We start from the raw sequence: 17,408 nt of genomic DNA, 5'->3' as shown, positions 1-17,408 counted from the left end.
TGTAATTTTATAAAATGAAAATCATGTAAAATATAGACTATCACATCTAACTTCTCTCAGCATTGCTATTTTGAGATTCACAGATAATGGGTGCATCAACAGTCTGTTTCTTTTTATTGCTGAGTCATTTTTCATTATACAGATAATGCCAGCTTTTTTATTCACTCACCAGTTGGTGGCCTTCAGCATTGTTTCCAGATTTGTGCTATTGTGGATAGAGCTTCTGTGAACATTGGAGTCATCTGTGTGGATATAATTTTCCATTTGTCTATGGGTGGGTTTTTTTAAATTTATTTACTTAACTTGTTGTTAGTGCTGGAAATTGAACTCAGGGACACCCCACCACTGACCTACAGCCCTGGTCATTTTTTTATGTTTTATTTTTGAGATAGCGTCTTAATAAGCTGCTGAGGACTGGTCTCAAACTCACAATCCTCCTGCCTCAGCCTCCAGAGTTACTGGATCTACAGGCGTGCACCACTGCACATAGATAACAGTGTTTAAATGTAAAAGAATTTTCAAACCATTTTTCAAATAGATTGTATTGTATTACAATGCTTCTTGCCATGTTGAGATTTCCAGCAGTAACAAAACTGTATCAATATTTGGTATTATTAAGCTTTAAACTGTGTAGTAGTATCTATTTATGTAGTAGTATCTATTATGTTCTAATTTGCAATTTCCTGAAAACAAATGTGATTAAGCATTTTCAAATTACTCTTACATTGTTAAGATGAGAGTGAACTGAGCTAGTAGTTGTTACATCTTGTTATGTATAAAATATGAATAAAATGTTGGGAAAATATACATGATTATTTATTAAAGAAAATGAAACCATAATTTTTTTTCGAGATAAAATTTATATTTATGCTCTATTTTGCTGTAATAAAGTTGAGTAGCTTATTGTAAAATAAAACTCGTGTAAAATTCTACTTTGGTTAAATTTAAAGCTTAATAATACCAAATATTGATACAGTTTTGATACAATTGGAAATCTCAACATGGCAAGAGGCATTGTAATATTGTAATACAATACAGTCTATTTGAAAATTCTTACACATTTAACTGTATTTTTATTTTTATGTGGTGCTGAGGATTGAACCCAGGACCTTGCACATGTTAGGTGAGTGCTGTACAGCTGAGCCACAAACCCAGCCCCATTTAACTGTATTTTAGAGTGTGTATGTGTGTGGTGCTGGAATGGAACCCAGGGAATCTTGTATGGTAGGCAAGTGCTCTACCCCTGAGCTATACCCCCAGGCCCTATACTTGCTTATTTTTATACAACTTTTAAACTCAATATCACAAAATTTTCTTGTCTGTGAGAAATTATTTTTATTCTCTCATTGAAATAAAATATTGCATTAAAGTTTATTCCTTTTTTGACATTTGAAGCATTTAATATTATTATTTGGAACTTAAATTCAACAACTATCTTCTGTACAGATCTGTTCACCCCCAGGAAAACCATTAGTTTTTTCCTTGTACCCATTATGTTCAAATTAAATAGGGAAAATAGCAGGAACACATAAATACTATTTTTTTTCCCTAGCAAACTGTATGATTTTCATACTCTGAAGTATCTCAATCACAAAATAGTTAAAAGAATAAAAGATGGTTACCTGAAGGGAGCTTTAGATTTGTATTGATGTGGCACTGGCCCATTGCCTTTTTATCTGAGTCATTTTAACTTACAGCAGGCAATTATTTGATACCAATAAAAATGAGTGAAGTTAATTTCTTTCAAGAAATAACTCATTCTGGCTGTGATGTAAAAGAATATCATGAACATAGAAAAATCAGTGCAGAGATGGGTAGAAGTGGACACATTTTACAGGATCATAGGAGGTAAGATCAACAGACTCACTGGCAAACACATGAGAGGAAATGAGAGGAAACCACCCTTAGTGCTCAGGATCAGACTGTAGGCTCTGCTGGTTGGAGGAACTTGGGTGGAGTGTTGAGAGTGGAGAGAGAAATATAATTCATCAGAGATTAGTTGTGAACCAGTGGTCATCACGGGGCACTTAAATCTTGGTGACAGCAGGAATTCAGGGTACACATTCTAATACCCAATCTGCCCCAAATTTTAAACCTGGATTTACTTTTACCAATTGAGTATGTGTTGACAAGTAGATTAAAGTAAGCTTTCTCTATTAATCCAGGATAATGGGAATACTTGCTTTACCAAATCATTGTGAGGTTGAAATGTGATGAGGTGTGCAAAGCTAATGCACAGTGCTTGGCAGAGTAAGCTTCAAATGAAAGTTGGTCAGTACTATTAATGGTCAGCCTTTTCCATCAAGGGGGCAGCTGGAGGGCAAGGCAGGATTTTTTAAATGAGGATTAGCAAGAGAGTTAGATTGAGTCTTCAGGTTGAAGTCATTGTTTCTACCATCCTTCTTTGCCTCATATAAGCCACTAACCAATAGTTATCCTTTGTGGCATGTGGACATAACACAGGTAAGACTGTGTCTTAACTGGAAGTCATCAGAATCTCTTTAATTCACAGTTCCTCATCTGTATAACTTTAAGAGGTTTTATTTTATGATGTTGGCTATAAAAATTTGTGCATATCTTAAATAATTTTGATATTTAAAATTCAATTTTGTCAACTTCCCCATATTCCTCAAGTTACCTAAGGGAGTGTCTTAGATCTAACACTATAAAATACTTTAAAATGAACAGGTGGTAATGAAAAAAAGATAAGCTACCATGTTATATTTGTAGCTTAGTTTTATTTTGTTTTGGTACCAGGGATTGAACTCAGGGACACTCGACCAGTGAGCCACATCCCCAGCCCAATTTTGTATTTTATTTAGAGACAGGGTCTTACTGAATTGCTTAGTGCCTCACTTTTGCTGAGGTGGGTTTTGAACTCAAATCCTCCTGCCTCAGCCTCCTGAGTCTCTGGGATTACAGGTTTATGCCAATTCTCTGGGTGCAGTTTAGTATTTTTAAGCCTGAATTAACAAAGTAAGCTTAGAACCAATATTTAGCTATGAAATAATTGATTATACTTTCAATAATTATCAAATGAAAGTGTACCAATATCTACTTAAAAAGAAAAAAAAGATCACTTGAGAATTGACAGAATCCTTGAAGATTAGTTGTGGTTGTGTGAAAGGAACTACTCAATATTCCCTTGAGAATGTAAGAATGATCCTCAGTGTTTTTGAATTCATATTTGACTCTAGAATCTTCAGAGATTTATCCCCAAAAGCAACACTAATATTAATGGATAACAGCTACGGTATATTAATACTGACTTTGCATTTGCTACAGCAACATAAATTAATGCTTATTTCAAGAGGTAAGAGTTTGGCTTTTGTGAGTAAATCTAATTTACTGATTTTTATTTACACTTAAGAACACTTTATTCTTCTAAGTTGTTCTATGTTCCTAAACTGTAGTTGAGAAACAAGGCAGATATAACCAACCAGTCAGCTAGCAAATAATTGTAGTTGAATTAAAGTTTCCACAAATTTCTGTGAATAGACAGGAAATAATTCAGTTTTCCAAGATTCCTCATTTATCTACCTATAAGATTAGAAATTTGCATGATCTTTAATAGTAGCTAAACTTAGCTCTTTACCATAATGCTAAAAAATCCAGTAGCTTATATAGAAGGAAGACTTTATGGCATTTGCTGGTAAATGGATAGAACTGGGGACTGAGTAAAATAAGCCAGTTTGAAAAGATCAAAGGTCAAATGTTTTCTCTGATATGCAGAAGCTTATCCAAAATAAGTGGGAGAGGGTTTTAAAAAAAGAACAGAAGCAAGATCAGAAGAGTAGATAAAGGGGAATGAAAGGAAGGGAGGAGGGATAGGATAGGGAAAGTCAGTGGAATGAATCCGGTCTTTCTATGTATGTATTTATATATATATAAATAGCACAGTGACAATGATTTTTAAAAATATGTAAGTAAATAGCAGAAAGATCAGTAAAGTGGAGGGAAGGCAACAGAAGGTAGGAGTAATAAAGGGGAAGGGGAAATACTGGGACTGAATTGGAACAAATTATATCCCTTGCTTTTATAATTATGTCACAGTATATTCTATTGTCACATATAAATAAAAAGAACCAATAAAAAAAGAACTCATAAGAATAAAAAAATATACAGCAGCTTTAACATACTTTGGGGACACCCTGAAAAATTTTCAGGAAAACTTAGTTTGTTTATTGATTGAATGTTCTAGCATCAGAGGCACTAGACATTTTAGACAAAGAAAAGGATATAAGACCAAAAGTCTTGGGAGTTTAGAGTGAACCTGACACATTGTTGGGTGATCCTGAGTGAACATATTAACTCTAGGTTGAAATGTGATTCAGCTCTATGTTGTGTTGAAAATAATAATGTTTCATTCCATAATATTCCATTTGAGAAAATATTACATTATAAAATTATTTGATGTCCTTGAAGAAAACAAACTTTAATAATTTGTTCTAAATATTAATCATATGATATTTTAATAGTGATTAGAATGGCATTTCAAGTACTTTGTTAAAGCAATGGTTTAACTGGAAATAATAAAAATGTTTAATAAATTTACAATAGGTAATTTAATTTATTACTTTGATTCCTTGATATTTTTTCCTTGTTCTATCAGAAAAAAATATATTTCTCATTTTAAAAAAATGGTCTTAAAGATGGCCTCATTTAACTGAAAGATATTGTAAACTATGTGACTAAGGAAGTGCCTCTTTTATGTAACAACTTCCAGAAAGCTGAAAGGCTAACCTGTTATCCCCCACTTACACATGTACTTATTGTAAGGACCATCTAATTTGTTATAATTAGCATTTCATTTACAGCAATGGTTACTAAAAGAATAGACAAATTTTAACCAGCCTGGGTTCATACCTGATTCGCCTACTTCCTGTGTAACCTTAGGAAAGTTATTTAACATTTTCAAACTGAGTTTCCTCAACTATAAAATGGAAATAATAAAAGTACTTAATTTCATGGAAATTAAAATAGAACTATACATATAAATTTTAATCTATGGGGTGATAATTTAGTAAGCATAAAATAAATTTAGCTATTACTCAAATCTTAATTGGTCTCATACATTTTAATTATTTTTGTCATAATTAATGATTCCTTTTTGTTATTTTTGCAAGCCATATTTTTATTAATTAATTAATTAATTCAAATAAAACCATATATTTATAAATTTTATAATATAATGTCATGTTTTCCTCACAAGTTCATTTTTCAGCAGCCACTGTCCCATGGATTCCCTGGTCACCGGGAACCACACTGCAGTGACAGAGTTCATTCTATTGGGCTTAACTGAGGATCCAGTCCTCCGAGTCTTCCTCTTTGTGATCATCCTGTGCATCTACCTGGTGACCATCTGTGGCAATCTCAGCACAATCATTCTCATCAGAGTCTCTTCTCAGCTCCATCACCCCATGTACTTTTTTCTGAGCCACTTAGCTTCTGCTGACATAGGCTATTCGTCTTCTGTCACACCCAATATGCTTGTAAACTTCCTGGTGGAGAGAAATGCCATCTCCTACCTTGGGTGTGGCATCCAACTTGGTTCAGCCACTTTCTTTGGGACAGTGGAGTGCTTCCTTCTGGCTGCCATGGCCTATGATCGCTTTGTGGCAATCTGCAACCCACTGCTTTACTCCACCAAAATGTCCACACAAGTCTGTCTCCAGTTATTTGTAGTGGCTTATACAGGGGGTTTCCTCAATGGTGCTTCATTTACCCTTTCTGTCTTTTCTTTGCTCTTCTGTGGACCAAATCGAGTCAACCATTTTTTCTGTGATTTTGCTCCATTAGTTGAGCTCTCCTGTTCTGATGTTGGAGTCTCTGCAATTGTTTCCACATTTTCTGCTGGCTCCATCATTGTGGTCACTGTGTTTGTCATTGCCATCTCCTACATCTACATCCTCATCACCATCCTGAGGATGAGCTCCACTGAGGGGCGCCACAAGGCCTTCTCCACCTGCACCTCCCACCTCACTGCGGTCACTCTGTTCTATGGGACCATTACCTTCATTTATGTGATGCCCAGGTCCAACTATTCCACTGACCAGAACAAGGTGGTGTCTGTGTTCTACACGGTGGTGATCCCCATGCTGAACCCTCTCATCTACAGTCTCAGGAACCAGGAGATTAAGGGGGCTCTGAAGAGAGCACTTGGTAGGAAAATATTTTCTTAATTATCTGTTTTTTGGTTAGACTAGATAGAGTACTAATATCTCATAGATATATTAATAAAAGGAAATTGTGTGTCCTTGGTTGAAATATACCTACTGGTACATAATTAGCCCATGTGGAGTATTTTAGTAAATGTAGAAGGGTTTATTTTTAGATATCAAATAGTAAATCATAAGTTTGTAATGAATTAGCTTTAATAAATTTAATTTATATTTAAGAATGACAAATTATTTCCCATAAACATAATCTGCATAAAATTCTTTTTCATTTGTATTCATATTTTTTCAGAAGTAATTATCACTATAAATTGAGGTGATTGTGCGTACAATCTTTAAGGTTGTATTCATTTTCAACCACAACTCATCCTGCAGTGTACATGATAATGTCATTTATGATTGGGTATGCATTCTGAAAGAAAATTACAAAGTAGAACAGAAAATAAAATTGCTAGAGATGTGTTTTTTAGTTTGTTTTTGCACTGTGATTATCTGTTGGATATTGGTTTTGTGGTCCCCTATAATTCTGGTCTGTGTTCCTAGCCTATGAGTTCAGCCTTGGATATAGAAGGCTCACCACAGAAGAAAATGTTAAGATGTCCCTGACTAATGTGTGAATTTCTTTGTCAGGTCACAAGGGGATTTTCTATGTATAAATGAACACAATTCCTGCAATCTTTGAGGAAAAAGTGGAACATGCTTGGAGTGACTCACTCATGGTTAGATATTGTCACTCATGGTCAGGAAGCTTAAGGGATGCATATTTTCACCCTGAGAGTTTTATCTTTACATCTACATGCTGATGACTACAAAATTTATTTATCTTTTCCTGTCCTTTCTTTATTCACAACTTGTTCCCCTCTAGTAGGGGGCACTATTATTGACTCAGCTTATTGATCCAGAAGTGTGAGGGTAATTTACTTCTTTCCCTACACTCCTATATTTGATCACAATGTCTTGTCCATTCTGAGACCAACATTTAACTACTACTCTTCTCCATCTTCATTATTAGCACTTATACTTCAAAATAAGATCCTCCATGTTTTGCTTATGATAGATAGCACCACTGTGATGGGTTAATTTTACGTGGTAGCTTGAATAGACTGTGGTGGCCAGTTATTTGGCACAATACCACTATAGACACTCATTTGATGGTATCTTTTTAGATGTGATTGACATTTAAATCAGCAGTCATTGACTAAAGGAGGTCATCCTTCACAGTATGGATGGGCTGTGTTCAGATAAAGACTTTAAGCAAAAAAGACTCAGGTCCTTTGAAGAGGAAGAACTTCTGTGTTCAGAGTGGCTTTGGACTCTGGACTGAAAACCAACTCTCACCGTATTTTTATTTTTATTTATTTTTATTTTATTTTATTTTTTTATTGGTTGTTCACAACATTACAAAGCTCTTGACATATTTCATACATTAGATTGAAGTGGGTTATGAACCCCCAATTTTACCCCAAATGCAGATTGCAGAATCACGTCGGTTACACATCCACAATTTTACATAATGCCCTATTAGTAATTGTTGTATTCTGCTACCTTTCCTATCCCCTACTATCCCCCCTCCCCTCCCCTCCCATCTTCTCTCTCTACCCCATCTACTTTAATTCATTTCTCTCCTTGTTTATTTTCCCATTCCCCTCACAACCTCTTATATGTAATTTTGTATAGCAATGAGGGTCTCCCTTCATTTCCATGCATTTTCCCTTTTCTCTCCCTTTCCCTCCCATCTCATGTCTCTGTTTAATGTTAATCTTTTCTTCCTGCTCTTCCTCCCTGCTCTCACCGTATTTTTAATCTGCTCACCTGACCTTTGGATTTTTGACTTTCCAGCCCCCACAACCATGTGAACAAAATCCCTAAAATTTCAGTCTCTTTTTCTTTCTCTCTCCCTCTCTGAAATAGATGTGTGTATATATATGTGTGTACTCATGTCTCTGTGTGTAAACCTGTCTCTCTGGGGAAACCTAAGTAATATAACCCTATCTACTGTCTCTAAGTCTCGTCCAATTCATTCTCTCTTTGCCAACTATAGCCATAAATATAAATAATTTTCTTAAAATTTCTGAAGATTTTAGAATAAAGATACCTTTCTTAACATGTCTTATCAGTTCCTGAATATGACCTTTGTTTTCTTTCCATCTCTTATGAATTTTCCTCTAGGTATCTGAGAATACAGATTCTATGAACCAATTATTTGTTTTTCTTTCAAATCCTTAAACATATCCCCATTATTTGCTGCCTCTGGACTTTTCGTAAAATACACGTTTTCCTTTACCTAGGCAAAACCTACGTATGCTACAGCTACCAACCTATATGTTATTTGACCAATTCTAGGGTGCCTTCTGGAAAAGCTTCAGACCATACTATGAACACCATTATCCTCTTGTAGAACCTTAGGTGTTTTCTTCAAAATACTTAGTGCACTGGTAGTTATTTATTCAGGTGCTTGTGTTTTCACAATGCTGGAAGCCTCACAGAGGAAACTACAAAAAATTCCTCCTCCCCAAGACTCTAATTTTCACACAGTTCCTGGAACATAGTTCCTAATTTTCATATAGTTCCTAGAACTTAAATGCATATTGGATATGAATGAATGAAAAAATTGATAAATTAATGGATGGCTGAATGAAACTTTTGCTCCTTCTTGAACCATTGATTCTGCTGACTTTGAGATCTTATTTTACAGAAGATAAGACACATAGAGGATAAGCAAAGGATCAAGATCACAACTGTCCTCTTAATTCTTTGATTTCTTTTAAGATATATACCCTGAGAAGGTTGACAAACAGAACATTTGGCTCTAGGGGACACTATTTCTGACACATTTACTTCTGGCAAAGTCTTTCTGTTCAAAATACAGAGATGTCCAAATCTGAATATAAATTGACAGTGACAGGATAATTTGTATGAGATTCTCTGAAACAACAAACAAAAATAAGAATCTGGATAAGTACTTTTTGATGTTTGAAGGCAGAGATTTCTGGTTAACTGAAGATGAATTATCCTCATTCCTCCCAGGACTACCCTCTTATTACTAAAAAGAAACTCTAGATAGAACAAATGAATATAGGAAGGCTTCAGAAGGCAGATTCTAAGTGATCTCAAGACTGGAGGAAGAAAATAGAGGAGAGTCTCTTGGCTTTCCTTATTGCTTCCATCTACCGTGAAGGAGCAAACAGAGCCTCCAACCCAGGACCACCAACAGACACAGACCAAAAAAATTTTAACAAAAACCTGTCCTTAGTCAAAAACCTGGGGGAAAAGTAGCCTTAAAAGAACACCTGTTAGCAATTCTCGCCCTTCTTCGGACAAACACTAATGAAAAGGTAGAATCCTCCTGCTCCTTCCGGTTTCAGTGAGGCCAACCAGGGGGTTGATCCTCACCCCTCCCTTCCTTCCAGCCCCCTGCCTGGCTGGTGTTGGTGGTTCTACTGGGGAAATGAGCTTCCTGTGTTACCAGGCAGCCACAGACTTAATGATGTGAGGTGAGACTCTGGGTATTCTGTCCTCTCCCCTGTGTGCAGCCAGTGGGAACTGAGATTCCCCACCTGCAACAACAAAGCAGTGCCACCGGCTCTCCTCCTCCTCCTTCCTAGAGGCAGCACTGCCCAGTGGTGAGCAGAGCTTACTCAGAGGGAGGAGGCATGCACATCAGGACCCCACTTCCTCTGCTGCCATCTGAAAGGAGTCAACAGGGCAGAGGGGGTGCTAGACTTCCACCTCACCCAACTGGAAGGAGGCAATGTGAGTCACACTCCATTTTTGGTACTCTGGTATCAGTGGGGTGTAAAGAAAGCAAAAGGAGACAGCAGCAAGATGCAGAGGCAGCAATGGCTAAGTGGCCAAATGGCTGTTCCTCTAGGCTGCTGGCTTTATTTATATCAATAGGTTACATTTGGTCACAATGTAAGATGTTTGGGTTATGATTAGACAAGTGCTCCTGCCAAGCATACATTGGTTATCTCAAGAGTGCCTGGGGAAGACTGCAAAATATACCAACCATGGGGAAAAGGGCACCTATAGCACCCCCCACCCCTCGAGTTTGCTCACCAGAGGAACACTGCCTTGTACATTTCCATGGTCAGAACCTCTCCAGTGGGGCCCAGCAGAAGTCCAAACATGTACTCTTTCCTAGAAATTCTAGTTTAACCTCAAACAGGAAAACTGCTTCACACACACACACACACACACACACACACACACACACACGCGCGCGTATATATCTTATGATGATATCCCCAATGTCCATAATACAATAATAACTAGTCTTATCAAGAATTAAAATGTTCACAAATTGAATAGGAAAAGACAAAGACACCAACAAAGACGTCAAAATGATCTGATTGTGTTTTAAAACAGCCATCAAAAAAATGCTTCACCGGGCTGAGGTTGTGGCTCAGCAGTAGAGCACTCGCCTCACACGCGCGAGGCCCTGGGGTTCAATCCTCAGCACCACATAAAAATAAATAAGTGAAATAAAGATATTAAAAAAGAAAAGAAAATATGTTTAAAAAAATGCTTCACCAAACACTAATTTTCTTGAAAGAAATGAAAAAAAAATTCAGCAAAGAAATTGAAGTTAAAATAATAAACCAAACTGAATTATAAAACTGTAACATTGTACCTATTAACAATGTTATATTAAATCGGAGGAAAGGTTTTGGTACTCTGTCTCTCTGTTGGACAGTAGGGTGGCTAGTTAACAAAAATGTTTTATATGTTCAAAATAGCTTGTAGAGAGGATTTTGAATGCTCTCACCACAAGGAAATGAAAAATATTTCAGGTGTTGGATATGGTAACTACCTTGATTTGATAATTACAAAATATATTATGAATAGAAATATCATGTTGTATCCCATAAATATGTATTATTATTATTATGTGTCAATCAACAGTAAATCGACCCCCCCAGTCAACAATAACAAGAGGAAAATAAATAATAATATAATATAAAAAAATAATAGTCTGAAAAATAAAATCATCAAAATTAAACAAACTTCTTGGATGGACTTTATAGTAGAGTTCAGAATAACAGAATGGAGATACATAATGAAAGACTCCAGCCCCATAACCTGAGGCCTTGTTGCGAAAGTAAAAGTATGCAATAAACAGGCACAAGTACCGGATGAGCTTATCCTATAACCGGTTGAGAAAGAGCACTGCACCCATATCTCAGGACATACTTGAGCTAACAGGAACAGATAAGCAGGAACAGAAAGAATGGAATGTAACCCTGTAGGTTTTCCGAGAACGTATAGTGAAAAGCAAGTTTACCCTAATGCTGGATTCAAAAGAACCAATGAGATACCTGTTAGTGTGCTAGGCGGAAAACAGCTCCCCTCTCCCTATAAAAGAACTGTACCCCAAAGCCCGGTGTGCCAGTTCACCAAAGCTTCGGCTGAGGTTTTGCTGTGCACCCGCAGGCGCCTGTGTATTAATAAACTTGCCTCTTGCTTTTGCAGCCAGTGTGACGCGTAGTTCTCTTTTGGATGGGGGATTTGAGGGTCTTTCAATAGGACTTAAATAAAGATAAACAGAATTTACCTATCTAAACAGTAAAGAAAATAGATTGGAAAAGAGAAAAAACAGAGCTATATATACCTGTGAAACAATAAAAACAGCTAATATATATGGTAGGTCTCCAGAAGAAGAGAGTAAATGGGAAATTGAATCAGTATTCATACAAATGATGGGTGAAAATGTCCCAAAATTGATGAAACAGATATGGAGTCACAGAACCAGGAATCTGGAAAAATGCATAATAATAGTTTTTAAAAAAGCAAAGAAATTCATGCCATGGCACATCCAAATTCCAAATTACACTTTTAAAAATGAAAGATAGAAAAATACTGAAAGTAGCCAGAAAGAAAGGACTCTTTGAAAACCAATCTGAAAGATGTTTCTCATCTGAAACCATGAAACCAAAAGGAAGTGGCACATTTTTTCATTTTTAGGAATTGTACATGTTTAAGGTATAAAACATGATATTTTGATAGTGATATGGTTACTACAGTTAAGAAAATTAACTTATCCCTCATGCCACATCTTTTCTTTTGGTGGTAGTGAAGCCAGAATTAGACAGGCAGGCAAGAGTCAGATCCAGAGAATGGAAGGATTGAAATGTTAATTCCTTCAGAGCCCTTCCTCCACCCTTATCAAAAACCTGCCCCTGCTCCAACCTGTTGTTAAGGTGACCTGTCCCAGGAAATGTCCCTCCCTAAGGGACTTGTAAAGTTGCTATTAATTCACCCTGGCCCCTCCAGCTCACCTGTTTCCCACCTTTTGGCCATCCCTCCTTGCATTTCCTGGGCCTAGTCATGCACACAGGAAGGAGAGAGAGAAGGGGGAAGGGTGCAGGAGAACAAAGGAAGCCTAGGACATATAAAAAAGCAGAATGCCTTTACTCCTGGGGATAGGAGGATATCAGCTATGCCCTCCTTCTCCCAGGAGAAGAGTATATTACCTCTTTTTAAATGTATATGCTTGCCTCATTGTGCTTCTCAAATGTTCATCATGTGAGGGAGCAGAATCCATCACCAGTAACTGGCAGTATCAGTAGGAGCATCTAAAATTTACTTTCTTAGGATAGTATTAACTATAGTCCTGCCATACACTGGATTTCTAGACATTCATTTTACATAACTGCAACGTTGTACTTTCTGACCTTTATCTTCCATTCTCCCATCTCCTGCTGACTACCAATATGCTGTTTCTCTGCATTTGCCTTTTAAAAGATTTTTGCATATAATTGAAATCATGTAATATTTTTATCTGACTTATTTCTCTTAGCATAAAATCCTCAAATTCTATTCAAGTTGTTGTAGATGGCAGGGAACCTTCTTTTTAAGGTTGAATAATAGTCCATTGTGTATGGACAATTTCTTTATCCATTCATCCACTAAAGGGCACTTAGGTTGTTATTATATCTTGGCTATCCTGAGAAATTGAGGGGAACATGGTGGCTCAGCTCTCTCCATGAGATATTGATTTTATTTCTTTTGGGTTGTGTGGTAGGGACCTTCTCAAAACAAATAAAAAGCTTCTGTGGCACCATCAGTGTCAGTGTGAACCTTTCACAACTCAATTGTATCATTGTTCCAACTCTACAGTATAGGAATAGAATGCCCAATCAGAATGTGTATTAATTTATATAGGAGATAAAGAGCTGGCAAATGAAAGAGGAACTAGCCAGGGGTATATAGGACAACATCTCCTGCATCCAGTGCTCAGTCTTTGGATGAGAAAAGCTGAGCCAGTGCTGGCCCTAATAAACACTGCTTCCTGCTGATGCCCTGGTATCTTGTGTTTCTGTGTAAGAATTCCACAGAATATGTACCCAGAAGAATAACTGCTGGCTCCTACAGTAGTTCTAACATTTACTTTTTGAGGAACCTCCATACAGTTTTCATGATGGCCTTGTTACTGAAAGCTCCATCCTTGTGCCTGAGGACAATCTAATAAGGAGGACATGGATTTGAGAAAAAGGAAGAAGAAAGTTATTTCTTTGCTAGCAAAGGAGAAGCACAGGGGACTCCTGTCCCTGTGATTCTGCCCATTGAGGAAAACAGGGGGTTTTTTAAAAGAGGATTCTAAGACTACATTCCAGATGTGCCCTGACTGGGGTCCGAGGTGTACCCTGATGGTGTGTTGAAATTCACTTGATAATTTGTGAGATGGTCACTTTCTAGATCTTCCAGTGACATTTTTTTTTCCTGTAGTGTGTGTGTGTGTGTTCAAGGACAGACAACTAGGCCTAAAATAGGGAAGAAACCTCTTCTGATGTCCCCAAAAGCTTATCTGTGAGACAATCCAAGAACATGTAGAGGAGAAATGGTTGGGTTGTGAGAACCTTAATCAAGTCTGTGAATTAATTCCCCTGATGGGATTAACTGAGTGGTGACTGAGAGCTGATAGGGTGTGGCTGGAGGAGGTGGGCTATTGTGGTCTACATTTGGTGAGCTGAGCTTAATCTCCCTCTCTGTGCTTCTTGATCATTATTTGAGCTGCTCTCCTCTGCCACCCTCTTCTGTCCTGATGTTCAGCATCACCTCAAACCCCAAGGAATGGAGCCAGCTGTCTATGGACTGAGGCCTCTGAAACTATGAGCCCCCAAATAAACTATCCCTCCTCTAAAATTGTTTTTGTTGAGTCTTTTAGTCACAGCAGCAAAAAAGTTGATGAAAACAGGTCCTTTGTCTATTTTTTAATCAAGTTATTTGCTTTCTTGCTACTGAGTTGTGTGAGTTCCTTCTATACTTGAAGATTAATTGCCATGACCTGCGTGGCCTTTATGCAGTTTTTCCGAAAGTCAGGCTGATGATGGGATTTGAAAAAAAAACAAACAAACAAAAAAAAAAAACCAAATACACAAATATTTAGAGAGAGCTGGACCTGGTGGGAAAGCCAGCCCTGATAAGGCTTGATTGACATCAGAGCAGGCTCTGCATATTTATCATGTAGGTTTAAACATCAAAGAATTTGCTGTGAGAAAGCTTATTCACGATAAACAAAAATGAGGTTGCAAGCAGGAATAGCCGCAGATCTCTCCTTACTTTTTCCATTATTACGGCAATAATGTGAAGAAGAATAGATCACACTTCCGCAAATTCCTTTACTGTCATCTGTATCTGTGGACAATATCTCTAGGTTTTTTTCCCACAGATTTCTTTGTAGATTTAGACCTATGCAATGATGATTATTGTCAACATATTTATTGTAATGCTTAGAAATAAAAGATATCATGTTAAATTTCTACAAATAAAAGAAGATTAAATTATGGCAATGGGACTATTTATTTTTTTTAAGAGAGAGAGAGAGAATTTTTTTAATATTTATTTTTTAGTTTTTCAGCGGACACAATATCTTTGTGAGGATCGAACCCGGGCGCACACATGCTAGGCGAGCGCACTACCGCTTGAGCCACATCCCCAGCCCAAGGGACTATTTGTTTTTAACATGTATTTAAATATGGATAGACTGCCAGTGAAATCATGGGATCATGGTTCAAGACCCAATTCCCTAAAGATGAGAATCAATCCAGTTTTCTATTCTTATTCTTGTTCCTAAGTCTCTACCACATGGGTCTTTTTAGGGGTAGAGTTTGTTTAAATGGTTGACATAAAGTACTAGATAAGGCTTGATCACTCAACCCAAATGCTCTATCTCAGTAGCAGTGCTGAAGTCTTTATAGCCACTGAGGTATGGCCTAGACTGCACAGGACCTGGAAACAGAGCACTTGAACCCACATCTACCTGCACAAACTATTGGAACTCTCCAAGACTTGTTTTTTTTTTTTTTTCATTGCAAATTGAGGGGGATTTTTAATTACCTGAATCACAGTACTGTTGTGAAAATTAAATGGAAAAGCAAGATGTTTTTGAACCAGAACTTCTGTATTTATGTACTGGACCCATATGTTGTTAGCTGCATCACTACTTACTCACTCTTAGTTTCAAATTATTTACTTGTAACTTAGGAATAATAGGAACACTTCACCGGGTTGTTAAAGGAAGAGGTGAATAAATGAATGTAATAAGTTTGGACTGAGACCTGGCACATAGCAAATGTAAGTTATTGTTTGCTAAATAAATTAAATAAGGAAAAGGACTTGGCATCTGTAGGAGCTCAATAATAGTGATAGCTGGTACTATCATCATAACTGATCTCAAGGTGCTTCCAAATTGGTTTCAAATTGTTTAAAATTGAGAATTTTAAAAGAAGTATGATTTAAGCAGTTAAGCAGCATATGGTAGGTACTAAGTGTGATATGGGTAAATGAACACTAGATAAGTTGTCTTCAATTAAAAAACTAGATCCTAAGAATATATTCTGACAGTTGCCTTCCTCAGGGCCTCCTTTACATCTCTGTTCCTCAGGCTGTAGATGAGGGGGTTCAACATGGGGATCACCACTGTGTAGAACACAGACACCACTCGATTCTGGCTGGTGGAATAGCTGGACTTGGGCATCACATAGATGAAAGTGATGGTCCCATAGTACAGAGTGACCGCAGTGAGGTGGGAGGTGCAGGTGGAGAAGGCCTTGTGGCGCCCTTCAGAGGAGCGCATCTTCAGGACTGTGGTGAGGATGTAGATGTAAGAGAGAACAATGACAAACACTGTGACCACGATGATGGAGCCAGAGGAGATGGAAGGGATAATTTCAATTAAGGAGACATCTGAGCAGGCAAGTTTCAACAAAGGGGAGAAGTCACAGAAAAAATGATCGATTTGATTTGGTCCACAGAAAGACAGACTCAATAAACAACTAGTAAATGTCCAAGCATTCACACAGCCACCCAGGTAGGAAGCTCCCACTAAGAGAAGGCAGACTCTGAGGGACATGTGGGTGGAGTACAGCAGAGGAGAGCAAATGGCCACATAGCGATCATAGGCCATGGCAGCCAGCAGGAAGCATTCAGCTGTCCCAAATGTTACCACAGAACAGAGTTGGGCTTCACAGCCAGCCACAGGGAGGACTACTTCATGTTGTAGGAATCCTATAAGCATTATAGGTGTGACTGATGAGGAATACCCAATGTCTACAAAAGCCAGGTGGCTGAGGAACAGGTACATGGGGGTGTGAAGCTGAGAACAGCTTCTTATTAGAGCTATGATGCTGGTGTTGCCCACTAAAGTGACAACATATATTCCTAGAAATATCACCAAGAAGATGGTACAAAGTGTAGGATCCTCTGTCAACCCCAAGATGATGAACTCTGTCACCGTGGTGTGGTTTCCAACCTTCATCTCTTGTGTAACTTGTTCCTGTTAAGGGAAATGAGAATGCTTGTTTAATGTTTTCATTCCACACATTCCTGGTTTTCTTGGGTTATTCATTAGACTCCTTCATATTAACCTCTTCTTCTGCACACAGTACCAATGATCTGCTGGATTTTGTTTTTTGTTCCCTCAGTAAAGGAGCATAATTGAGCTCCTTCTTTGCAGTCTAGTTATATTCTTTTCTTCATGTGTTATTTATATAAATGTGTCTCTCAAACCATGACTCCTAAACAGATCTCTATTCCAAGGTCCAGACCCATAGTTTCAGTTGGTCTTCTCATCATCCTCAGTGATTTATTCTGAATCCTACAAGTACCTTAAATCCAACCTTCCTCATATCTTTTTCTTCAACCACTCCTCCTGCATTTTATATCTGGGGAAGAACATCACCATCCACCGAAGTCTCTCATGTCTGTGACTTGGGAGTCTTCCTAGGCCTC

General features: G+C 37.5%; 2 protein-coding genes across 2 annotated transcripts in view; one reads left to right on the top strand and one right to left on the bottom strand.

Moving 5' to 3' along the window:
- LOC308641762 (uncharacterized protein) overlaps positions 1-16,935 on the bottom strand; it is a gene marked incomplete at both ends in the record, with an annotated part of 46,476 nt that extends 29,541 nt beyond the window's left edge. Inside the window, 2 exons of the mRNA XM_081280370.1 lie at positions 5,846-6,158; positions 16,021-16,935. Of these exons, the coding sequence (XP_081136496.1) occupies positions 5,846-6,158; positions 16,021-16,935 (1,228 nt within the window). The remainder of the gene's footprint in view (positions 1-5,845; positions 6,159-16,020) is intronic.
- LOC308637760 (olfactory receptor 5P76-like) lies at positions 5,238-6,182 on the top strand (the record flags this gene model as incomplete). The annotated part of the gene is made up of 1 exon (XM_081274525.1): positions 5,238-6,182. One exon carries the CDS (start codon positions 5,238-5,240, stop codon positions 6,180-6,182), a length of 945 nt encoding a protein of 314 aa, XP_081130651.1.
- Positions 16,936-17,408: the final 473 nt, after the last annotated feature.

This window comes from Spermophilus citellus (assembly GCF_964194105.1).
Source record: "Spermophilus citellus genome assembly, chromosome: 2".
NCBI classification, from domain to species: domain Eukaryota; kingdom Metazoa; phylum Chordata; class Mammalia; order Rodentia; family Sciuridae; genus Spermophilus; species Spermophilus citellus.
Note: the sequence above shows the minus strand (reverse complement) of the source record. Positions and strands in the feature narration are given on the sequence as shown.